The sequence below is a fragment of the Geotrypetes seraphini genome, chromosome 4 (genome assembly GCF_902459505.1).
Source record: "Geotrypetes seraphini chromosome 4, aGeoSer1.1, whole genome shotgun sequence".
NCBI lineage: Eukaryota > Metazoa > Chordata > Amphibia > Gymnophiona > Dermophiidae > Geotrypetes > Geotrypetes seraphini.
Genome location: NC_047087.1, coordinates 184,925,014 through 184,951,730, shown reverse-complemented (window position 1 = coordinate 184,951,730; position 26,717 = coordinate 184,925,014). Strand labels below are relative to the sequence as shown.

Below are 26,717 nucleotides of genomic sequence, written 5' to 3'. Positions count from 1 at the left end.
ACTTGGCTATTAGCACTGAAATTTGGGGTCTATATTGTTCCCACACCGAAACACCCCCTGAATTACCTATTTAGAGTTTCAGCACTAACCAGTGATTATTCAACTGGGATAAATGGTTATCTCCTGCTGAAAATCACCTGTTAGCTGCTGAGATACAAGTAGGTGGCTGTTGTCAACAGATTAACTGGTTCTGAATATCAGGGAACATGTTGTATTTTTGGGATCAGTACAGCATATAGTTTACTTTGAAACGGCGAGGTATTGCATTAAATTTTCAGGTCTGTATTTTTTATGTCTTTCTTTGAAGATAATTTGCAGTGAAGTCGCCTCTGAGGCACAGCAGTTGTTCAAAACATGTTTTTGAGCCTAAGATGTATATATTTATCTGATATATCACTAGTGATTTAAATTCTGAAAAATTATACTGTAAATAAAAATGTTTTGGTATATTTTTGCACATATTTTTTTATAAACAAATATATTTTGGATATATGGACTGAAAATATTACAGAAGCCATATATGGTCCAAAAATCTTAAAAAGCTAATCATACTAATAGTGACTCATTAAGGGAGAAATTCAGGGGGGGGGGATCTTGGAATGGGCAGACTTGGTGGGCTATAGCCCTTTTCTGCCGCTTTTTCTATGTTTCTGTTTCTATTAATGTACTGACATGAGGTACCTCATATTGAACTTTGTTTTACATAAATGCTCACATAAGAATCAGAATTAACAGCTACTTGAATTTTTACAACTTAAGAGTGGGTGTAAACGTCTGTGCCTAGATTATTTAATACTCCTTTATCACGTACTTTAAATATTTTTCAGAAAAGAAAACAATGCAAGGAAATATCCTGACTTAAGAATAATTTACAAATTTTTGATTTTAATGCACTTCAGCTCTGATGCTTTATGGCTAGCAATTTTCATGCCATTGAGACTTATACACTCTCAAGATATGAGGCAACATGACTGCACTTGAAACGGCTTTTGTGAAACATGACTCATGTCAGGGAGAAATCCCCTAGCCAACAAATGCAACAAATCATGCAGATAATGTAGATGAGTATAAACTAGATTAAATTGATTGAAGATTTCTTCTAAAAGTGGAAGAGGAAGTGTCAATGTACTTTTATGCTGGTCTGAATTGTATAACAGGCCATTGTATGTATGTGTGCGGCCACATACTTATGAAAATGACTTTATATAATTAGTCCCAGTGTGTCTTGCTGCAAGATTATGAATTTGCCCCTGTAACGGCTGAATATCCAGTTAAATCTAATCATACAAAACATGCACAATTAGATTTAGAACAGCCATTTGCGCAGATGCCATTGACCATATTAATTTAACAGGTTAGCACTTAATATGGTACTAACCAGCTCAATTAAATATCTTATCCTTCGCATGTTCCAATTTTGTCCCCTTCTAATCTAACTAAACCTGTGACCAAAATGATTTTTGTGTACATAGATTTGTGTACATAGATTTTTGTGTACTTAGCTAGTTAGCAGGAGAATGTTTAACTGTTTACACTTATATGGTTAAAGGCCAATTTTAATTGCATAAATCTTTTTAATACTGACCCCTTAAAGAAATCAAAAGCAGCGAGAAGAGAATGAATCTGGGTGCTTGCAACAGAATCAAATTTTATACTCTTAATGTAAAGATTAATGTAACTTGGAGAATAAAATACATTGGGGCCGATATTCAGTGCTATTTAGCTAGCCGGAAATGGTTCCTGGTCAGCTAAATAGCACATAGATATCTGCCGATATTCAGTTGGAAATATGTGGCTATCTACCACTGAATATCCTGTTCAGTAGATTGGTCATTGACCACCAAAGTCTCTTGACATAGTTGGTTACTGCCAATTTTCAGTGGCTCACCAGCTAAGTTCACAGGCCAGATAGACCAGCCTAAAAAAGCAAGTCTACCTTTTACCGCTAGGACTTAGCTGGCCAGTCACTGAATATCGGCTTTGCCAGCTATGTCTCAGCTGGCCATAAAACCCCCCCAAAACCTGGAAATTTAGAATACTGGTAGTCGAATATTGTACTAGCATTGAATTTCTGGTTTCACTGCTGATAGAAGGAGATAGCTGCTATGCTCTGAATATCAGCCCCATTGATCTCCAGATTATATGTATGATGCTGAGATTCTGGCGCTGAAGCTAGTGTACAAATCAAAGATCCAAGCGTAGTGTGTGGCAGAGTGGTTAGAGCTACAGCCTTAGCACCCTGAAGTTGTGGGTTCAAATCCCTCGCTGCTCCTTGTGATTCTGGGCAAGTCACTTAATCCCCTCATTGCCCCAGGTACACTAGATAGAGTTTGAGCTCACCGGGACAGATAGGGAAATATGATAAAAGTACCTGAATGTAGGATATAAGTGGTATATAAATAATAAAAATGAATTAATGAATTAGCTTATGAGCCAATCAACTTCAGTTCAATAATTCTGCGCACCTAAATCCCCTAGCATGTATCTCAAAAGGGGGCATGGCCAGGGAGTGGCACAATTGGTCCTAAAAGTTGTACTTGGTGTTTTAAAATAGCACCAGCATTCACATCAGGCTTCAGCTGGCATAAATATCAGTGCACAACTTTTGGTGTTGAAATGGGCTCTAAGCACTATTCTATAAAAGTTGCTCAACCGAGAGTGCCATTTATAGAATATCATTCTGTGCCAATCTTTTCTAGAGCTGAAGTCTTGGTGTCATTTGTAGAATACCCTCCATAATGACCGATAGCCACATCACTGTCTTCTATATCTTTGTTAATGAATCATAATTAAAGAGGCATTTTTAATACAGCTGACCTGAAATAACACAACATATCATATTTCTTAACCGCGTAACCATGAGTTCTACGCGGTTTACAAAAGATATAAACTAAAATCAATTTAAGAATGACAGAAAAAAATTATTTGACCAAGTATTTTGAAAAGAGATAAGTTTTCAGTTGAGGTCTGAAATAGTTATAATAAGCTCCAAGCAATAAAAATCAAAATTCTCTGTCATGTGAAGCTGCTTGGAATGCTAAAGTGTGGTCCAGAAATTTCTTACTTTTACAGCCCTGTACTGATGGAAAGGTGATTAGGGCATGAGACTTTCTACTATTTTTATTCGATGCTAGAGAGAATCTATAAAACGGAGCAGTATCATACATAAACTTATAGCAAAAGCAACCGAACTTAAACAAAACACGAGCCTCCATTGGCAGCCAATGCAATTCACAATAAAATAGAGTCACATTATCATATTTTTTAAGACCGTAGATCATTCTAACCGCTGTATTCTGAATCAATATGTGTAGGCAAGTCTATGATACTGAAAGAATTACCCTCTCTGAATGTGAAAGAATGGTGGAGAAAGGAGAATATAAATTGGGGGGGAGGTAATGAGACGTTATCCGAGTTGTAATTTTCTTTTTGAAAAATTAAAAAAAAACGTTCAAATTGAAAAAAAATTGATGAAGACTTGAGTCTGCCTTAATCTCACTTATCTTGAAAATTAATAGCATGCTTTTTTAAAATCATGAATTCCTTTGTGCCTGTAAAAGGTTCCAGCTGAAAAGCCCTGGAAACCAGAGTCCTTGATTTATCTATGGAACAGAAAACGGCAGTGAGAGTTTCCCCACAGAGTTAAGAATCAACATGTGAGACAGGAGGAGAGGGCTGAAGGCAACTGTACTCCAAGCTCTTGCCCAAGCAAAAGAACTAGCTTGAAAGCTTCTTTGTGTCTTTGATGGGCTTTATTTATTAAGCTGCATTGATGCTAATCCACCTTAATATGTGTTAATGTGCATTAATTTGTGACAAATGCATAGTTAGTAAGTGGGCCCTACTGTGAATAATGCAATTTATTGGAAAAATGTTCTCTAGCTATCATTAAGCTTTTTTCCCCCACATTTTTGAAGTCACTTGGCACATCGTTGTTCAAACACAAACACCATACCATGGTTATAACCAAACTCATGCCAATTACAGGAACAAGATACCATTCCCTACAGAAGTTTAGCAAGGGCAAACTGTGCCCACCATTCAAATGCAAAATAATCGTTTTATGGTTGTTGGGGGTTTTTGTATTTTTTAAAAATCATTTGTTTCAAAAAGACTACGTTTTGGAAAAAAAGCAAGTTATTTTCTTGGACATTCACTCTCCTACTTCAGTCTATTTAGATATATTAAGAGATCACACTCCCTCTCACTGAGCCTCTTCATAGAAACCTGATGCCTGATACTACTACTGCTACTATTAATTATTTCTATAATGCTACCAGACGTACACAGCGCTGTACAGAGCCACAAAGAAGACAGTCCTTGCTCAAAAGAGCTCCACTACCTCCTCCTCTCCCCTATGAGATCCCAGTGCCTGTCCCATGCTTTCATGTAAGGGTGTTTTATATTACTGCTTCCTCATCAAAAGGGCCCTCTACATTAATGCTTTTTCATTCTGTTCTTGTAGCTGACTACGCTTTCTTGGCATTTTTTCAACTGTGATGGTGTTTTCCGTCTGTCCTGACCACCTCTTCACCGAAAACCATTTTTAGAGTGGGACTCGGTGCAATAGTAAAATGCAGGGTTTTCCCCCCCTTCCCTCCTGTGATCACTGATAACCTGCTCCCACTGTGCTCCCCATGTTGTTGGGTTCATAAATGGCCCCAGCAGCTTCCTCCACTATAATAGAGAATGGTGTAAAGAGCAGATGAGTTCCACACACCAGTCTGAGTTTCTCTTCCTTTCCACTATCCCACACTACAGAACTGCCTTTTCTCCTATGCATGAAAATGTCATCTTCATATCTCCTTCTGTTTCTGACACCCCCCACCCCCCATACACACACACACACACCAGCTCCCTGTGTTAAGTAGTGCAGACTGCAAGCTACAGTTTCATATATTCTAACCACAGAATGGTGTTTTCTTGACCATATTTATTTTCTGTATACTTACAGGCAACCCCAATGGACCTCGGTCTCCTTTGTCACCCATGCTGCCCTTCTCTCCTTCTACTCCATCGACTCCTGCTTCTCCCTGATTATATGTTTCATTGGAACAAAAGATATAAAATCCAATAAAAAAGGAGAATATTCCATCTGATAGATTCAAATGGAAAAAATACAGATAACGGAACCATAAAAATCCCTGTTCTGTGTCTGTGGGTAAAGGGCCAGATTCGGTAAATGATGCTGAAAATTAGGTGCCAAGAAAAATGCTCAGGGCTGAGCATTCTTTATAGAATAGTACTCATTGGCAAATTCTACGCGTTGTCTGTTTAGGAAAAGACTGAAAACAGATCTCTTCCCCCCAGTAGACTCTACTTCTTCCCAGCTCTCTTTATCTTGAAGACAGCCATCCTTTAAACTAATCTGGCAATATTAATCTGGCTTCTCAACAACACTTTACCACAAATGTAATTCATCTTGCTGTAAGCTGCACAGATTCCCTGTTGAAAACTGCGGGATATAAGAAGTTGTTATGATAAATTCTACATAGTCTGCCTAAAGTTAGGAGCCTAGCCAATGTAGGTGCCTAACTTGACAAATAGGCTTTATCGGTGCTGATAATGTGCACTTAATGCCTTTTAATTGGCTTTAATTGAACTTAATTGAAAGGCACTTAACTTGAAAAACATGATTCTACAAAAAGTAGGCGCCTAGTCCAAAGCGCCTACCTAAAAGTGGGCGTGGTTAGGGCTTGATCATGGGCATGTTTTCGAACTAGGTATCTCTTTGTGAATTAGGCACCTTCAGGTGTCTAACAGGTGCAGATATTTAGGCAGATAACCTGGCAAAAATTGGGTCTACATAATGTTAGGGTACCTAGTGACACCAAAGCCTGCTTAGGTGGCGCTAAGCATGATTCTAAACAGTACACTCAACTTTTATAGAATCTTGCTGTACTAGTTAGTGCCAATTTTTTACGCAGACTATATACAATAGGGCCCCAAATGCGCATTCTGGGCAGCAACTTAAACCAGGTGGAAATCCTGGTGCGCAACTTGGGCGCACTGCCCCCAAATTCTATAACACTTTGCATAATTTTTGGGAATGCTCAAGACCCATCCATGCCCCTCCTATAGCTATACCGCCTTACGAGTTGCATGCAAGAGGATTTGGGTGTGAATCCTTACAGAATCGCAGCACCAATCCAAATTAGACCTAATTACCGTCAATAATTGGTAACAGCCAATTATTGATTGTTAATGGCTTTTTAAACTAATTTATTTGCGCATGGGTCTCAGAATTACTTGCAATTTTGGGCACCCAAATTTGATCGCCATTTACCGAATCTGGGGAAAAATGCTTAGCCCAGATATTTAAACATGATGGTCAGTACTGACTTCAAATGCTGACTGCGGTGTTTTAAAATTTGTACCCGGATATTTAGCGCTGGACTGTATCCAAATACTGGTGCTAATATCTGGGTATGAGAAAGTTATCTGAGTACCACTGAGTACTTGAATACTTCCAGCTCCACCATCTCTACCTCCTGAATCAACCTGACACTATGGACTAGATTTAATAAATGACACCACAAAAAAAATCCATGTGGAATTCTATTCTATAAATAATATAACAAATTTTTATGTGAGCTACAACAGAACTTAGGTATAGATCAGTTAACAATAGAAATACATCTGTATACATCTTAGGAAGGACTACAAGAATTTACAGAAAAGGTATGTTTTTAGAAGCTTTCTAAAGTGCATGTAAGAGGCTGATATTCTAACCAATTGACTCAGTTCTGGATCTCTGAAAGCAGCATGGTACGATAGGAGTCTGTTAATGAACCTTAAATGGTACTCTGAGTTACAGACTATTTACAGAATAGCACTTAGACCCGGATTCTGTAACCAGCACCTATGACGGTGGCTGCGAATTGTGTGTCAATCACTCAAGAGTGCTGGTTACAGAATCACACCTGATGCAGCCAAGATAGGCAGCTTAAATGTAGGCCCAGAAAACCCTGGTCTACATTTCAGCCGCCTATCTATACCGCTGCAGGATCCTATAGCCATAAGCTGATTGTGGTAAGGGAAGTTATCCCTAATCAGTTGAGCTGGCAGGGCTCCCTGAAGTCACAGCTTTGGGGAGTCCTGCTGGCTTAGCTGATAGGGGGGGGGGGATACCCCTGCTGTGATCAGCTAAGCGGCTGTAGCGGGGGACCCCTGACATCAGCTGGAGGGATGCCCACTCCCTCCCACCAGAACCCCTGAATTCCCCCTCGAAGTCTCATGGCAGGAGGGATGTCCACTCCCTCCTGCCAGGACCCCCGAATCCTCTTCGATGTCCCGCGTCAGGAGGGATGCCCACTCCCTCCTGCTTGAACTCCTGAAGCCCCCATCAAAGTCCCGTAGCAGGAGGGATCTCCACTTCTTCCTGCTGACAGGCTCCCCTGAACCCATGACCCCCTCAACCACCGATACCCCCAAACCCACCACCACAACACCACACAACCCCACCCCAGCACCCCTAAGCCCACCCGGACCTCCCTCCCATACCTTTTGTAGTAAGGCCGGGCAGAGGAAAGCCTGTACCCTCCAGCCAGCAGGCCCGCCTATTCACAATGGTGGGTCTTCCCCTTCCCATTGCATCCTGTGATGCACAGGGGAGGGGCCTACAGCCCTGATTGGCCCAGGTGCCTAAGTCTCCTCCCATTTAGCAGCAGCTATTTTTTTTCTTAATCATCTTTTAATTGGTTTTAAACATCATGGTCAATTGCTGTGTCGTTTATCATCAATTAAAGCAATTAAGTTATGTGGCAGTAGGACACCTACCACTGCCTAACTTTCAGTGGCACGACGAGAACCTTGTTAGCCAATTTAGTTGTGTGGTAGCTCAGGACAGTATAAATTTTATGCATGTAAATTTGCATGTCATTTGTACTGTAGAACCTAAAGGGTCTGGATAGCGCTGGGGCAGTCAGAGATTTTCAGTGGCGTTACTTAGCTAATGCCACTGAAAAGGAATGGTTGGCCCCAATAAGCAGCATTTATTTGGGTAGATGTCACCTCTACTTGGATAAGATTGACCCTTTAATAAAAAATCTAGCATAAAGTTAAATTAACATTTGCATTCAGAGTTGGGGAAGGTGGAGGACTGAAATTACTTCTAAATTGACTTCCAATTTTCTTTAAGACAGTGAAAAGGCAGATCTAGATTTTTTCTTGGGTTTTGCAGGAAAATACAGGCCAATAACAACAAAAAATATTATTTGTTTATTTTAAAGTTTATACCCCGCCTAAAAATACTTAGGCGGTTCTTTTTATTGGACTAAATAAATGAATTCCCAACTAGCTGTCGGGAGCTAAATTGACCTTTCTGAAATCAGAACAGAATGACAAAACAATGACATTGTTAGATTATACAAAGAAATCCTAAAATATATTTCCAATAGTAGAGTGAAGTTCAAGGGTGTGGGGTTGGTATTGCCCTTTTTGGGGGGCTAACCTTTATTTTTGCACATTGAACTGGACTAATGTGGCAACTGAACTACTCTTATATTCTGGAATGCTTGAAAGGAAATGATTCCATATTGTTCTATTCATTGTTCAGTATTTAGGAATTCCATCAATCTGAGTCCAAAAGAAGTAACAGCACACTAATTCCTGAAAAATTGTTCCAGCAGATGTGGCAGGAGCGATGGCTGCTGTCTTGGGGGCAGTGCCATTTGCAAACATACTCATATATTCAACACCATGTTCAGAGAATAACACTGACACTAAAAGCAGAAAAGTAGCACAGAGCAGTAGGAACTCTGTATCAGTTCAGTATCGACTGCTAAAGTTCTGGTCCCAAGTCCAGCTCCAGTTTTTCTTGTGCTTTACTTAGCATGATCTGTACTCAGGAGTTTGTACCTAGATTTTTGGTGGGACTTACTATCATGGATTTTGACTCATCTTTTGTGGCAAGTTACTTCAAAATACAAATATTTTCCAACTAGAAAAAAAGAAAAAAGCCCTGGCAGCCAACATTTTAGGACACTCATTCAGTCTTGAGCAACAATTGTACTTTTAGTGCTACATTACTTTGTGAATTCAAGCTATGGAATCTTACCTTAGGCCCTGGGAGACCTGGAGGACCCTATACAAGTGAAAAAAGCACAATGTCAGACTGCATTTCTTTAGCATAAAAATGTCCAATCATCTGAAAATAATTCCTTTGTGCATATTTTCATGGGCAAGGTGCATAATGCTGGGGATACATGTCTTGAAAATCGCATTTATGACAGAAGATGAAAGGGTCGAAAATGAAGGGGTGAGAGGAGGTTAAAAGTGTGAAGGAACTGTTCCTAGATGGTAAACAAAATTTACTTCTGTCATTTTTTTCAAATTTACCTCCCTTTTAACAAAGCCGTGCTAGTGGCTGCCATGTGGCAAAAGCCCCAAAGCCCTTTAAATCTCTATGGGCTTTGGGGCAGTTACCGCATGGCTTTGTAAAAGGGAGTAAATCCTAAATTTAGAATATGATGATAGATAGGGGCATTAGGCCTATATCATCTGCTCAGTGATATAAAGCCATAGATCCCCATTAAGTCTCTTGCTTTTTTTCTCATTTCTTTGCAGCTAGGGTTCCTCTGTGCTTATTTCATGCTTTATTCATTTGAATTTAGCTCACCCCTTTTTTAGTAGTAGCTCATGGAGAGCTATATACAGGTTATTTCCCTGTTCCAGGAAGGCTCACAATATTACATTTACATCTGAGACAATGAAGGGGGATACCATGTTTCCCCCACAATACGACAGGGTCTTATATTAATTCTGGGTTTAAAAAATGCATTAGGGCTTATTTTCGGGGGATGTCTTATTTTTTTTCATGTACAACGATTATCTCTCTCTTCCCCTCCTCCACTCCAATTCTTCCTCTTTCCTTTCTCCCCCCCCATGTGCAGCATCTTTCCTCCCCTCTAATGCATCCCCTTGTGTAGTATCTTTCTATCCCTCCCTCCCATCCCCCTGTGCAGCAGAATCCCACCGACCCTCCCACCATGAGACTGACATACCATACCTCTGAGGCCTCCTAAAGCAGCAGGGGTGGAGGTTGCTAAAATGACGAGTCTGATTTTTTTTTCAGCAAATCAGGCAGCACTAGTGTCAGGGATGGAGTCAGGGAGTGTCGGGGATATTTGGGAGGTGGGGCTTCGGGGGTCGATCTTAACTAGGGCTTATTTTTGGGGAAACAGGGTAGCAGCAAGATTTGAACAGGGCTTCCCTGGCTGTCAGTCCAGTGGTCTAACCACTAGGCTATGCTTCCATTCTTATTTTGATATTCAACTGTAATAAAGGAGAGGGAAATGAAGGAAAATAGAGAGGTCAAGGAGAGAACATCATGAAGCTCCCACTAGTAGTCATGGAGTTTGCATTCTAGGACATGGAAATGGGGCTCTGTAGATATTGTGACAGGGACACGGTGTTGCACTCCCCTGACATTGATCTGCAGCCTTGTAGTCCTATCCCTGTGTCTATTCCCAAGCTTAGAACAGTGCAGCCTAGAAAAGTTAAGCAGACTCGTGCTGCACCTTTTAAGCCTGTCCCTTTAAGAGGAGACAGAAAATTATCTTGGCTTCATGCCAGGAGGCCTCTGGTATGCTCATTGCCAGTAATTGGGGGGGGGGGGGGGGAGGAGAGGGGGGAGCCTGAAACGGGTGTGCCCTTTTCCGCTAGCAAAGCTGAGCCAGAGGGGAGAGCCTGGGAGGAGCAGGTTGGAGAGTCCAGGGGAAGCGACCTGGGAACTGATGGACACCGATAACAGTTAGGACGGAGATTTTCCTGTTGAAGAATTGTCCATGTTGGAGGCCATGCATTGTAGCACAGCGTGTAAAGCAGGTCAGAGTTTCAAAGATACAATGGGGAAAGTTTTCTACTTTGTTTGCTGACTGTGTTTATTTTTCTCTGTGCTGAAACCTGAGCCCATGGCACAGGAGTGTTGCCATTTGAAACGGGCTCAGCTGAACTGTGTGAGGAAAAGCCAGAAGCTTCATGCATTTGGGGGACATTAAGAGAAGCTTGTTTTTTGGGATTTTTTTTTTCTCTCTAATGTTTGAGACTGTGTTTAAGATAGAGAGGCCCAAAAGTATTAAGAAGGCTATTTTGCCCATTTTACTTTGCCTGAGGAAGAACAGGAAAGTGGTTATAATGTGCGGGCGGGCTTTTTGAAAGAATTGGGATTCTCCAGGCAAGTGGCATCCAGGCCTAATGTAGCTTGGAATAGCAAGGGCCTAGCATTCTGGGTTAAGCCAGCATTAAAGTTTGGTTTCTTTTTCCCTGCTGGGGAGAGCAGGAAAAGGATTTTTGCCATTTGGAGGTATTTTTTTGTGTGTGCCACAGATACGGGAGGAGGAGAAGAGAGGCCAGATAAACCAAAGCTCTCCTGCTCCCAGGAAGAAAAGGACTGTTTTGATTTATTGGTTCTACATTATTGTTTTTGAATGAACTGCAATATTCTGTTGGGAGTTTTGTTTTTGAGCTCTGCAATTACTACCCTCATGGAGGAGAAATGAACTGTAATCTTGACTACTGAATTGTATTCCTGACCAGTTAAAAATAAGTGGCCTTAAGTCAAGCCTGAAAATAAAAGCTGAAACCTTTATTTTCACCTTTAAAGATGGTGTGGTGTTTGTGAAACCTTTCCAAATAAAGCCAGGTCCAGCTGTGTGCATGGAAGGCACTGAATCTTAGGCCACATAATTAAAGTCACACACCAAACTACTCGGCCGGACAGGGCTCCAGCTGGCTCAGGGAGAGTTAGCCGGATATCTCTGTCACAATATGCACGGATCTGGAAAAAAAAAAATCTTACTCTATGCTCAAGTCCTTCCTGATCTATATTTATATCTATTTATCTTTTACTAAGCTGTGGTATAAATAGGCCTTAGCATGTCCTTTTGTGGGTCTTTAGGGTGTGCTGTGGTCATTTTTACCATGGCTGTAAAACCCCTAATTTTCTGTCGCTGTCTTTTACAAAGCTGCGGTAGAGGTTTCTATTGCGGGTCAGTGAGTTAAATGCTCTGATGCTCATTGAATTCATATGAACGTCAAAGCATTTACCTCGCTGGCCCATGGTAAAAACCTCTACCGCGGCTTTGTAAAAGGGGGCCTATGTTTTGCATCAACAGCTATGCATTAATGTTGCCATTAGCCATCTATTTTGTAGATGGTAATACCCGGATTCTTTAAATGGCGTCAATATCGGTGGCCGCCAATTGCTTGTCAATCACACCATGGTGCTGTTTAGAGAATCGTGCCTCCAGGAACTGTAGGCCAGGGTTGGGTGCTGGCACTTATACCAGGTTTCAGCTGCCGTAAACACTGGTGCCCAAATTTGACATGGAAAAGGGCTTAATGCGGTTTTCCACAAAGAGTGCTCAACTCAGCGCATTCTATATAGCGTTCCATGCCAATTTTTTCTGGTGCATATTTACTGAATCCAATCCTTAGTGATTTTTCACGCGCTGGTTACAGAATAGTGCCTAGAACTTATAAATGTAACTTTCAATTACTGGTGACAATCGCATACCTAAGCACTTGTATTCTGTAATACAGATGTGCGACTGGCACTTAAATTTAAGTGCCAGCTTATAAAATTGCCTTCCATGTTTTTACAATACTATCTGTATACAAAATACAAATATACTTTACATCTGCCTCATAGGAATGGTAATACTGATCATTCATTTGTGTGATACACAGAGTATACTTGTGTTAACAGTTGAGGTTAGGGACCTTTAAACTTGGCCTCATTAGTGCTGTATAAAAATGTCTTGTCTGCTACTCATATCATTAGGCAGGGACACATAAACCCTTCATTACTTAAGCTGTGCAGTGTTCATCAATATTATAACACATACTTAACATGATTTGATGGCCTTCTTCGCTGTTAATCAAGATTCCTACCTTCCTTTACAAGAGTAACTGATACTGGCTGGGCTGATGGCTCAGTAGCTGGGCCAAGTTTGTTCTCCAGGTGAGCCAGGGGTGGTGATACTACTGTCCTGTGGGTTAGGGATTCTAAGCACTGCTCATTAATAACCTTAGGGTTCTGAAGGGAGAAACAAGCTATGGATCACACCCAAAGACTGCCTCTACAATGGCTGTTCTGGGTGGGGAATTAGGGGAAACATCTCAGGTAACTATGATTGAAAGTATATGTTTCCAAGTTTATTTTTCATTTGATATACCGTCTATCAATAATTTACCTAGACAGTTTACAATTATTATGAAATAAAAAACATGTAATAAAATAAAATCCACATACTAATAATTAGAATTTACAATAAAGGACCTGTAAAACAGACTAGACAGAAAAGGAAGAACAATGGGTAGTAAAAAATACATCAAGATAAAAACAAAAATAAAATGGGAGGGGTGGAAGGATAATACATGAAGGGAAAGAAGGATCGCTTCATGAGAAGTGTTTGGTTGAGAGAGCCAGAAGAAAGTCTCTGATAGGTGCCCTTAAAAAGGAAGGTTTTGATTTTAGACCAAAATTATACTTGAGGGCTCTAGTTTAATGTAAAGGGGAAGAGCATTCCAAAGCGAAGTTGCTGTCCAGGAGAAGACAGAATCTGGTAGAATCATAGATTGCTTCATGAGAAGTGTTTGGTTGAGAAAGCCAGAAGAAAGTCTCTGATAGGTGCTCTTAAAAAGGAAGATTTTGATTTTAGACCAAAATTATACTTGAGAGGGCTCTAGTTTAATGTAAAGGGTAAGAGCATTCCAAAGCGAAGGTGCTGTCAAGGAGAAGATAGAATCTGGTAGAATCATAGATTGCTTCATGAGAAGTGTTTGGTTGAGAAAGCCAGAAGAAAGTCTCTGATAGGTGCCCTTAAAAAGGAAGGTTTTGATTTTAGACCAAAATTATACTTGAGGGCTCTAGTTTAATGTAAAGGGGAAGAGCATTCCAAAGCAAAGGTGCTGTCAAGGAGAAGATAGAATCTGGTAGAATCATAGATTGTTTCATGAGAAGTGTTTGGTTGAGAAAGCCAGAAGAAAGTCTCTGATAGATGCCCTTAAAAAGGAAGATTTTGATTTTAGACCAAAATTATACTTGAGAGGGCTCTAGTTTAATGTAAAGGGGAAGAGCATTCCAAAGCGAAGGTGCTGTCAAGGAGAAGATAGAATCTGGTAGAATCATAGATCGCTTCATGAGAAGTGTTTGGTTGAGAGAGCCAGAAGAAAGTCCCTGATAGGTGCCCTTAAAAAGGAAGGTTTTGATTTTAGACCAAAATTGTACTTGAGAGGGCTCTAGTTTAATGTAAAGAACATAAGAACATAAGCAGTGCCTCTGCCGGGTCAGACCAGAGGTCCATCCCGCCCAGCAGTCCGCCCCCGCGGCGGCCCAACAGGTCATGACCTGCCTTAATCACCAGAAGGGGCCCCCTTGCCCCCTAGGTTTCTCATCGAAGTCCTATCTTCCCATCAATGTCCTAACCCTCCGGCCTTGCACCTGCACGACCTGGTGAGCTGTCTATACTTATGCAACACCCCAGCACCTCCCTCAGTACCCCACAAACCCCTTTTCCCTCAGGAATCTGTCCAATCCCTGTTTGAATCCCTGTACTCTACTCTGCCGGATCACTTCCTCCGGGAGCGCATTCCATTTGTCCACGACCCTTTGGGTGAAGAAAAACTTCCTTGCATTTGATTTGAACCTATCTCCCTTCAGTTTCTCTGAGTGCCCCCTCGTACCTGTCATCCCTTTTAGTCTGAAGAACCTGTCCCTGTCCACCCTCTCTATGCCCCTAAGTATTTTGAAGGTCTCTATCATATCCCCCCTGAGCCTCCTCTTTTCCAGAGAGAAGAGCCCCAGTTTATCCAGCCTCTCGGCATATGGGCAGTTTTCCAGCCCTCTTACCAGTTTCGTTGCCCTCCTTTGGACTCTCTCAAGAACTGCCATGTCCTTCTTGAGGTGCGGTGACCAATATTGAACGCAGTATTCCAGATGTGGGCGCACCATCGCTCGATACAGCGGCATGATGACTTCCCGCGTCCTGGTTGATATGCCCCTCTTGATGATGCCCAGCATCCTGTTGGCTTTCTTCGAGGCTGCTGCACACTGTGCGGATGGTTTCATGGATGGATCCACTAGCACACCCAAGTCTCTCTCAAGTCCGGTGTCTTCCAGCAATCTCCCCCCCATTTTATACTCGAACAACGTTAAAACGCATTTGCCATTTGTTTGCCCAGTCCTCCAGCTTATCGAGGTCCCTTTGCAGTTCCTCACACTCCTCCCTGGTCCTAACTCTGGCGCAGAGTTTGGTATCGTCTGCAAATTTTATAACCTCACACTTTGCCTCCGTTTCCAGGTCATTGATAAATATGTTGAAGAGTAGCGGCCCCAGCACCGATCCCTGCGGCACACCGCTCGTGACTCCCCGCCAGTCAGAATATTGGCCCTTTACTCCGACCCTCTGTAGTCTACCTGACAGCCAGTGCTTGATCCATCTGTGTACATCCCCGCCCACCCCGTGGTTCCACAGCTTCCTAAGCAGCCTTTCATGTGGCACCTTGTCAAAGGCCTTTTGAAAATCGAGGTAAATGATGTCTATGGGTTCCCCTTTGTCCACCTGACTGCTTATTCCCTCAAAGAAGTACAGAAGGTTTGTCAGGCACGACCTTCCCTTACAGAATCCGTGCTGGCTTGTCCGCAGTAGGCCATTTTTCTCGATGTGCTCGCAAATGCTGTCCTTGATCATTGCTTCCACCATCTTCCCTATAACTGAAGTCAGGCTCACCGGCCTGTAGTTCCCGGGGTCACCTCTCGATCCCTTCTTAAAGATAGGTGTGACATTCGCCAGTTTCCAGTCCTCTGGTACCTCTCCAGTTTTCAAGGATAGGTTGCAAACATGCTGGATTGCGCCCGCTATTTCCTGACTTAGTTCCTTTAGAACCCTTGGGTGGATCCCGTCCGGTCCCGGTGATTTGCCGCTTTTCAGTCTGTCAATCTGCTTGAGGACTTACCTCTATATGCCCCAATCTTTTGGCCTACTCCCCACTCATGAGCTCCTCTGAGTCTGGTATATTGGACGTGTCCTCGCTCGTGAAGACCGACGAGAAGAACGTGTTCAACCTCTCAGCTACCTCTTTATCCTCCTTAATCACTCCCTTCCTATCCCCATCGTCCAATGGCCCCACCTCCTCTCTCACTGGTTGCTTCCCCTTTACGTAACTGAAGAATGCCTTGAAGTTTTTTGCCTCCCTGGCCAGCCCCTCCTCGTATTTCCCTTTTGCTTTTCTAACCTCTCGGTGGCATTCCTTTTGGCATTTCCTGTGCTCCTGGTGATTTTCCTCCGTTGGATCCCTCTTCCATTTCCGGAAGGACACTTTCTTGTCACTGATTGCCCTCTTTACTTCAGGTGTCATCCAAACCGGGTCTTTTGACCGCTTGTTCTTGCGGCCTTTCCTGAAACTGGGGATGTACAGTTTTTGCGCTTCCTGCAGTGTGTCCCTGAGAAGGGTCCAGGCGCTCCCTTCAGTCTCCATCCTAAAGCCGTTCCTGAGCTTCCTCCCCACCATTTTCCTCATAGCAACATAGTTCCCTTTCCTGAAGTTGAGCGCAGTCGTTGCGGTCCTCCCCACTATGGGTGACCCCCTTTCTAATGTGAATCTGATCGCGTTGTGATCACTGTTGCCTAGTGTTCCTCCCACTTCTACCCCTCTTGCAGGCCCCCCTAATCCGTTAAGGATGAGGTCAATAGTAGCATCCCCTCGCGTCGGTTCCTTGACTAGTTGCTCCATGAAGCAGTCCCTCACAGCTTCTACGAATCCTGCTTCCCTCGTGGAGTTGGAGTGTCCCGTACTCCAGTCTATCCCCGGGTAGTTGAAGTCCCCCATCACTGTTACACTTCCAGTCCTGCATTCCTGTCTCAGTTCTGCTTCCAAGTCTTGTCCTATTGTTTCTGACGCACCAGGCGGGCGATAATACAGCCCCAACTTTATGTCTGCACTCTTCTTTCCCGGCAATTTGACCCATAGCGATTCTAGCTCCTCTGCCTTTGTTGCCGTATCGATCCCAATCGAGTAGATATAGTCCTTTATATATAGCGCTATGCCTCCCCCCTTCTTGTGGGTCCTGTCCCTCCTGTAGAGCTTGTACCCTGGCAGCGCCACATCCCATTGATTTTCCTCTGTCCACCAGGTTTCTGTAATTCCTATTATATCCAGGTCCTCCCCCTTGGCCATGACTTCCAGTTCACCCATCTTAGCCATGAGGCTTCTTGCATTTGCGTATAAGCACTGTAGGTCCCGGTGTTTGTCCTCCACCTCTGCCTTTACCTGGGCCGCCTTCCCTTGGGTCTTGGGCCGTTTTCCCGCTCCCGGTGCCTCTGCTGTGCCCTCCGCCTTTACCCTCGCAACTCTCTTCCTCCCCATGTCCCCTCCACCCCACCTCCCCGCTTTTCCCCGGGAGTACCAGCCCCCTCCCGTGCTATCGTCCCCTGGGCCTTGGTTTGTTCCCCCTTGCCTTGTGTCTCCCCTTTGCCCTGTGGCTCCACCTTATTGCCTTCTGTTTGCACCCTGGTGCCATCTTGTCCTCCTGAATCCCCTGTTTTCCCCTTCCCCTTAGGCTTCTCCCAGCAAGTTGCTGTTACCTGGTGTTTCCCTCGCTGTCTGATCGCGAGTTCCATCGGACCCTCGTCCTCCTCCCTGCAGTCAGCCTGTTCAGCATCTTTTCTTGATACTGCTGTCCGAAGCGTCATCAGGTCAGCTGTCGGCTTTCCCCCTCTCTGTAGTTTAAAGCCCTCTCGATCTCCTTCTTTACGTTGGCTGCTAGTATTCTTGTTCCCGCCGTGCTCAGGTGCAGGCCATCCCGCCTGTAGAGCTTGCTCTTTCCCCAGAAGGACGACCAGTTCCTCACAAAGTGGAAGCCCTCCTCCTTGCACCACCTCCTCAGCCACGCATTCACCTCCTGGAGCTCGGCCTGCCTCCTTGCATCTGCCCTCGGGACCGGCAGGATCTCCGAGAATGCTATCCTCTGTGACCTCCATTTCAGCTTCCTTCCCAGGACCCTGAACTGGTTTGTTAGCGCAGGCATGCTGAAATTCCTCCGGCTCACATCATTTGTTCCGACGTGGACAATTACTGCTGTCTCCTCCGTTTCGGCTCCGTCCAAGATCCTCTCGATTCTGTCGGCAATGTCCTTTGTCCTGGCCCCAGGGAGACATGTCACCAGCCGGTCCTCTCGACCTCCGGCTACGTGACTGTCCACCTCCCTCAGGATCGAGTCTCCCACAACAATTGCAGTCTTTCCCTTCCTCAAGAGCCTCCTCTGCCTCAGGTCCGTGTCCATGGTGAATCTGGGCGCTCCTCCCTCGGGGTCCTTGGCCTCCTCTGCCCTCCTGGCCTCTCCACTGGCCTCTCCACTAGGTCCATCCTCCGGTGGGTCCTGGCTCTCGTCTGATGACATCTGTCTGAGTTGCTGCTGGTTCTGCTCCTCGACCCTCCTGTAGCTCTCCTCGATGAATCTCTCAAGGTCCCTCACCTGATCTTCAATGGAGCTGTTTCTGTCTGGATCCTCAGACGCCTGGCATGGCTCCTCTGAAGCGTGCAGCCCCTCCAGGTCCTGAACCCTGGCCTGCAATCTCGCAACCTCATACTTCAGGCCTTCCAGCTCCCGGCACCGACCGCATATGTACTCCCGCCTTCCCGAGGGGAGGTAGTCGTACATATGGCACCCCATGCAATATACTGGAAAGCTCTGGTGTATTCCGGCTGCCTCCATTTCTATCTTATCCGCTCCGCTCTCCGGTCTCCCTCAGCTCTCCGCTCTGCTCCTTTGGTCTGTCTATTTGCTTTCCGCTCTCTCGGGGAAGAGCATTCCAAAGTGAAGGTGCTGTCACGGAGAAGATAGAATCTGGTAGAATCATAGAATATTTCATGTGTGGACGGGACCACAGGCAAGTTTTGATTATTGGAACAAATGTTCTGATTGTGGTTTAGGGCAGTGGTTCCCAACCCTGTCTTGGACGACCACCAGGCCAATCGGGTTTTCAGGATAGCCCTAATGAATATGCATGGAGCAGATTTGCATCCCTTTCACTTCCATTATATGCAAATCTTTCTCATGCATATTCATTAGGGCTGGCCTGAAAACCTGATTGGCCTGGTGGTCCTCCAGGACAGGGTTGGGGACCACTGGTTTAGGGGATCAGGAGTTTTTTGATAACGGATGGTACACTGGAGTGTTTAGTTTTGAAAGTGAGAAAAAGAATTTTGAATGTAATGCAGGGGGAAATAGGAAGCTCATGTGTGTCGCGCAGTAGAAGGGTGATGTAGAGCTGATTATCAGGGAGCTGGAAGCCCAAAGACCCAGAAGAATACTTTTAAAATGAAGCATTAATTTAAATAATGAAGCACTACAGATGTATAAATTACTTTAAAACTTATCTCACTTGAAAAATAATTTAGGATTAGAACTTATCATAGGTAAGCTGCAGTAATACTGTGCACTGTGACTCATGGATTCAGGTGCATGTTTTTTGCCTGATAAAAGCAGAGAAAATGACAGCAGATAAAGATCATAAGGCCCACCTAGTCTGCCCATCCACAACATCTGCTATCTCTTCATGCCCTAAGGGATCCTGTATGCCTGTACCATGCTTTCTTAAATTCAAATACAGTCCTTGTCTCGACTACCTCCATTGGGCATGCCTTGAGTGGCAAATAGCTTCTGCTACTGTGCCCAGTTTTTGCCCAACATTGACCATAAAGAATGATGCCCAGACATTGGCATTAAAGAGGGGGGGGGGGGAAATTGGAAGAAAAACTCACCACAGGTCCTGGAACACCATCTGATCCTGGGGGTCCTGCAGGCCCAGGCAACTACAATAAAAAGAGAGGGATAAAAGCTGCTACTTCGTAGATGCATACATTTGAGAGTGAGCAAAACACACGCACAATGAACAAATGAGTTGTGTATATCATGGAAAAGCTTACTAATTGATATTTGAACTGAAACTGCACTCAAGAAATTCATAAAAAGCCCTGAAAACATTATTGTATTCTTACTGTGGTAACAATGCATTTCCATCAGATTTTAATATAACCCTGCCTCATTCCACCACATTTGCTGTCGACCCAGCTACATTGTTAATTACTCTTTCCTTGGTGTTATCTTGTTAAATGAAATTACCACCTCCCCCCACCCCCATTTGTGCCTCAGGTAAAGAATAGCCCTTTGAATCTTTATAGCTTAGGTTTTCATGTTATATTTTGTAGGTTTATATATTTCTTCAGTTGTAACCATGGCCTTCTAATATGTTCCCATTTAACTCCCATTTAACATTAACTCCTATCCCAAATTATTTTCTATTATACACCGTTTAGATAAGCAGCTTTATAGATGGTATATCAAATAAAGATGAACTATCATAGATGAATGTGCATTTAGCATATAGGGTGTTTGGTTATGGATTATTTGATTTCATTGTTTTTATGTGCCATGGCACAACAGAGCGGCGTACAATACAAAGCTCAATCCACATATCTCAGAAAAGAATGCCAGGAGCCATTGACAAAATTCTGTAAGGAGTGATTGTTAATTTCCCCTTTGATCATACATGTCTAGGGTGGGGAGATACTTTTAATTTGAGTACAATTGTTGGATATGTAGAAGTGTGTGTGTGTGTGTGTGTGTGGGGGGGGGGGTGATATGTATTTTTCATAAAATATAATTTGATAGAATTAAGTGCTGTTAAAGTGTAAACTGTCTGTATAATATGTTGCACTATTTTTGGCTTTAAAATGAATAAAGATATAAAAAAAAGAAAAAAGAAAAGAATGCTACTTCTAATAGGACAGAGAAAATACCAAAGCAGAGACCATAAAATCAAGAAAATCACAACCACACGGCCAATAGAAAGAGTTAGTCCAGCAATCGTATCGAGCAGACAATGGAATTCATACACTTTTTGTTCCAGAGCACACGATCCAGCCCTGAATGCCTCAAAAAATAAATGCAAACTTAAACTTGAAGACTCCACAAGTTACAGAGTCTTTGGCAAAGCAATTCAGAGAGCAGGAGCCCAGACAATAAAAAACAATTTTCCTTTTGCTAAAGAGAAGATGATTCTGGAGACCCTGCTCCCAATCTGACCTTGTCCCACAGTGTGAGGTAACTGAGGTTTGAAATGCCTGTTCTTCAGTGGTCAGTGGGTATCTCCTCCTTGCTTTGGAAGGCTTGGTTTCTAATGGCTCAGAATCTTCTTATTTTTTTTCCTTCAAGGAATGCCATGAAAGAAGAGGAGGGCCACAAGAGCCCAAGGGAGCTCATTAGCCAAACCCTTGGAACTATCTTCTCTGATGGCTGGCTAGGATATTTAGATAGGAAACCAAAGGCTCAAGTACAGGGCTCCAGTGGAGTCAATTGCTGCTGAATTTTGATTCAAAAAGGTAAGTGGGATTGAAGTGATGCCTTCTAGCTCTCCCTCCTGAGAGGCCAAGTGCAGTTGTGTGAGGAACTGGTCTTCCAGGTTTATCCTGAGCACAATGTCAAGGAATTTTGTGTTTTTGCTAAAAAGACTTCCTGGAATTTTGACTGTCCTAAGAAGAGAGTATCAATCCCTGTTTTGTATCTCAACCTAGGAGATATGCTGAGAAGGAAGTTCAGGACATTTAGACAGTGAACCAGGCTGGTGCAAGCATATTAGGCGCCCTTGGTAACTTTAAGTATTATAGTACATCCCTATAGATTCTATAAGTGGCACCTAAGTTAGGCACTTAGATTGGGGCCACCTAGCCAAGTCCAAGATATAACACATTTTAAAGACTAACTGTTACAATAGCAGACTTGCACGGTCTTTGTCTGTACAGTATATGGCCGTATGGTGGAGGATGGGCTGGGGAGGGCTTCAATGGCTGGGAGGATGTAGATAGACTGGAGTGAGCTTTGATGGAGACTTCAGTAGTTGGAACCTAAGAACAGCACTGGGCAGAGCTTTGGATTCTTGCCCAGAAATAGCTATGAAGAAGAAGAAGAAAAAAAACCAACAAATTTTTAGATTGAATCAGGTTGGGCAGACTAGATGGACCATCTGGGTCTTTATCTGCCATCATCTACTATATTACTATGTTACAATGTAAGAATTATCATCTGGAAGCAAAGCATATAATCTGCGCAAAAGGCAAAGTTTGAAAAATGACTTTTCCATCCCATTTCTCAGGTGATTTTCAAAAGATAACTGAGAATCTAAAATGACTCCCAAAAAGTAGACCTCAGAGCATATAGGGAGAACATCTGAATGTATAGTAATGTTTGGAGGCAAATCAGTTTCTTGTTGTATTTATCACCAGTATTTGTATTTTACAAAGATTAAGGTCTAGACCATTCTCTTTCAATCACAATAAAATGAATGTAATCTCTACGGGAGAGTTGACCATACATAACATTGATATTTTCCTTGCCAGGAACATAAATCATGATGTCATTAGCATACGTTTGGAAATAAAAGCCCAAGTTCAAATCTAAGTCTCACGCAGGGGGTACAAATATATGTTGAATATAGTGGCTGACAGAATTGACCTTCAGGGAACTCCCTGTGATAATGAAAATCAAGTTCATTAATCTTAGCCACATTTCACTGCCTGCAGCCAATTCATTAAATATGATTGAAACCACTGTAAAACAGGTCTGGCTAGTAGAATTTAATGGACAACACTATCAAGCAATCATTGCGGCAACTTTTTCAGATATTTCAACTGTTCTTGATTTTCTAAAGCAATAAGCCACTAATCAAGAGTAGAAAGCAAAAATAATTCAGTATTATAGAAAGGCAGGTCTGGGTGAAAAATGGTGCTGCTACACTATTCTGGCGTGTACCAGCACAAAAAAAACACCTGATTCGCATAACCAGGTATATATGGCAACAGCCATACAGCTGTTTCAAGTGCAAGCATCGAAGTGCAAGCATCAAGTGCAAGCATCAAGTGCAGGCAGATGCCTGTGTAACAAGTGGGCGTTCTGGCCATACTCTGCAACTATGCAAATATGCACTTTGTATAAAATGGATATTTGCAGAAGAGAAGATTAGATATTTACTTCGATAATCTTCTTTCTAATAGAAAGGCGTATACGTCTTGACCGGTGGATTATGTATCCTTACTCACAAATTTGCATAGAAGGCATTATCTATATTTTTTTAGCTCCGCCTCCTCTGACATTGCTCTATGATCCTCAGTTTGTACCAAAGCAGTCAAGAAGCACTACAAAGAAAGAAATTAAGAGGAGGGGTATGAGAAACTCCCCATCCAGCCCAAATCTGCTCTGACCTTAAAGAAAATAAATTAGATATGAACATATAACAGTTCCATACCACAGAACAATAGGCACCAACATTGAATAACAACCATACCCCTATGTCAGGTGGATATGAACTCTGTTACTTCATGTATTCTAATTTTTTTTTTTTTAAACAAATGAGGAAGAATTTTACCTGTGTAACATTAGCCCTCCCCTGCAGAGGCATTCATCTAAAAATTGCAGAGCTGTTCAGGGTACTCAATACTCTGCAGACATCAGAGCAGCAGCAGATCAAGCATAAGCACAGTACATCTATGTCTGAGACCGTAAGCAGGTGACATGAAAATTTGACAGAGAGGGATGTCATTGCCTTTCTACTAAAAAGACAATTATTGAGGTAAGTAACTAATATTCATTTTTAGTTCAAAAGGCATATGAGTTTTGACCATTGGGATGTTCCAAAGCATTAAGGTGGGATAAAGGAAGTCTGTTGACAAAACAGAAGACCCAAATGGGGTGTCCGCCCGAGCCATTCCATCCACTCTATAAAATTTACCAAAGGTATGGAGAGTGGACCACATGGCTGCCCTATAACTCTTGCCAGGAGGCACTGCTTGGGAATCAACCCACGAAGAAGCTACGTCCTTAGAGGAGTACACTCGCAAAGAAAATGGTGGCTGCTTACTACATCTGACATATACCGAGTAAACAGTTACTGAAATCCAACTTGCAATGGAAGCCTTGGAGGCCGGTTTTTCTAAACGGCTAAGAATCTAATGATATCGAGATAAGAAGCCAGAGAAACATCCTCCAGACAACTTCTGAAGCATGACAGGCCTGTCACTTAAACTGGCTGCTAGCCTTTTTGTTAGTCCCTTCTGAAGAAATGCTAGAACAGTCGCTCTCCAGCACACCAATTCTGGAAAGACTTCCAAGCCTTGGCATATGCCATCCCTGTCTCAGGCTTCTTGGTTCTGAGAAGAGTAGCAATGACTATATCTGAATACCTCTTGTGCGCTAATCCAGCAGGATTGATACTGTGAATCAACCTGCCATTGAACTGAAGAACCGGTATGTAGCCCTGGAAGTGGAAGAGATGAGATAATGCCAGGGAGAGGAAGGACCAAAGCTCAAAATCCCCAAAGTTGCTGGATCCATGACCAATAGGAGGCATAAGATAGTGGTGATTAATGACTCTCTTCTGAGGGGTGCAGAGGTATGCATCTGCAGACCAGACATGATGTCCCAGGAGGTATGCTGTCTGCCTTCAAAATGTTATGGAGAGCGTGCCTAGACTCATCAAGCCTAATGACTATTATCCAATGCTGCTCATCCATGTTGGCACTAATGATACTGCCAGGTATCCCTCTGAACATATCAAAAGTGACTTTGTGGCTCTGGGAGAGAAGGTGAAGCAGTCAGGAACGCAGATGGTATTCTTGTTGATCCTCCCTGTTGAGAGTTATGACTCAGGCAGAGAATCTTGCATCCTGGAGATGAATGTATGGCTATGTGGATGGTGTCATCAAGAGCTTTTTAACTTCCTGGACCATGGGATGATTTTCCAAGGGCTGCTGAGCAGGGATGATGTGCATCGTTCAAAGAAGGGAAGAAGTGTCTTCGGTAGCAGACTGGCTAACCTGTTTAGCAGGGCTTTAAACTAGAATCAGTGGGGCAGGGTGATCAAAACCCCCAGGTGAGTATAAGCCCTCAGGTAAGTGAATCACTAAATAACTCTACATAAAAGGGAAAAGAGGGCAATGTCTGGAAACTTGTATATAAAAATACTCAAAGTATGGGATACAAGGTTCTGGATCTAGAGGCTGAGTTGGATTTAGTAGCTATCACAGAGACGTAGTTCATGGAGAACCATGACTGGGATATAGTTATAATGGGCTATAAGCTGTTCAGGAAAGACAAGGTAGGAAGAAAAGAGGAAGTGGCGTTATATGTTAAAAAATCATATTAAAGCCGCATACTTGCATGATAAGGAAGAGGCATTATGGGTCAATGTGAAAAGAGGGAATGGAAAATATATTTACATTGATGTGATATACACATCATAGACATAAGAAGTGGATAGAGATTTAATAGTAGACATTCAGAATATAGCTGTAAAAGCGGAAGTATTACTAATAGGTAATTTTAACATGCCAGATGTTGATTGTGTATCTCTATAGCAGGGTCTTCTAGAAGTAGGAAGATTCTTAATTTTCTACAAGGAGAACTGTTCCAGAAGTTGGTAATGGAACCTATATGGGATGGGGCCCTACTGGATTTAGCACTTATAAATGGGGAAAGTGTTTCTGATGTTACAGTGAGTGATCATCTGGCATCAAGTGATAACTGCATGGTGTAGTTTAATATAAAGACAGATGTATAGATGGCTCATTCAAAAGTAAAGGTTCTAGACTTAAAATTTTTTTTTTTGCTCAGATGGGGCTTGAATAATTCCCTAAAAGAGAAGTCCATAGGCATTATTGAGAAGGCTTGGGGGAAATCCACTGCCTATTTCTAGGTGAAGGGGAGAAATATGTAGAAGCTGATAAAGATAAGGCTGAATTTCTTAACAAATATTTCTGTTCTATGTTCACGGCTGAAGTGCAGGAGCAGGACCTCAGAAGAAAACACAAATAGTGATAGAGGTGTGTAGACCCTGATTGATTTTCAGAGGATTGGGCTCGTGAGGAACTAGCTAGACTGAAGTTGGACAAAGCAATGGGGCCTGATGATATACATCCAAGGGTGTTGAAGGAACTTAGTTCTGGTGGCTCCGCTGGCTGACCTTTTCAATGCTTCTCTAGACTTGGGAGTGGTACTAGAGGACTGGAGAAAGGCAGATGTGGCTCCTCTCCACAAAGGTGGAAGTAAGGAAGAAGTAGGGAACTACAGGCTGGTACTATAAGTCTGTCTTCTGTGGTAAGTAAATTAATGGAAACACTTTTAAAACAGAGAATAGTGAAGTTTCTGGAATCCAGTGGATTACAGGACCCAAGGCAACATGGATTCACTAGAGGCAGGTCTTGTCAGACAAATCTGATCAATTTTCTTGACTGGATGACCAGAGAATTGGATAGTGTGCTAGATACGGTGTATTTAGATTTTAGCAAAAGCCTTTGACAGTCTTTTACACAGGCATCTAATAAATAAACTGTGTGCCCTTGGGATGGACCCAAAAATAGCAGATTTGGTCAGAAACTGGTTGAGTGGAAGGTGACAGAGGGTAATGGTCAATGGAGATCTCTCTGAGGAAAGGATGTTACCAGTGGTGTGCCTCAAGGTTTGGTTCTTGGGCCTGTTCTTTTTAACATTTTTGTAAGCGATATTGCTGAAGGGCTGTCAGTTAAGATTTGCCTCTATGTAGACGATACCAAAATCTGTAATAGATGGTGTGAATGGTCTGAAATTTGGCAGCTAAGATATAATGCTAAGAAATGTAAGGTCATGCATTTGGGCTAAAAAACACCCCAAGAGAATGGTACAG

The 26,717-nt window shown here is 42.8% G+C and overlaps 1 protein-coding gene across 12 annotated transcripts in view; it reads right to left on the bottom strand.

Moving 5' to 3' along the window:
• COL13A1 (collagen type XIII alpha 1 chain) overlaps positions 1-26,717 on the bottom strand; it is a 646,904-nt gene that overhangs the window by 73,649 nt on the left and 546,538 nt on the right. For all 12 annotated transcript variants that reach the window (XM_033940521.1, XM_033940520.1, XM_033940522.1 and 9 more), the window contains 3 exons: positions 19,768-19,818; positions 9,059-9,085; positions 4,953-5,033 (listed from right to left, as the gene is read on the bottom strand). In XM_033940521.1, coding sequence (XP_033796412.1) covers positions 4,953-5,033; positions 9,059-9,085; positions 19,768-19,818 — 159 coding nt within the window. The remainder of the gene's footprint in view (positions 1-4,952; positions 5,034-9,058; positions 9,086-19,767; positions 19,819-26,717) is intronic.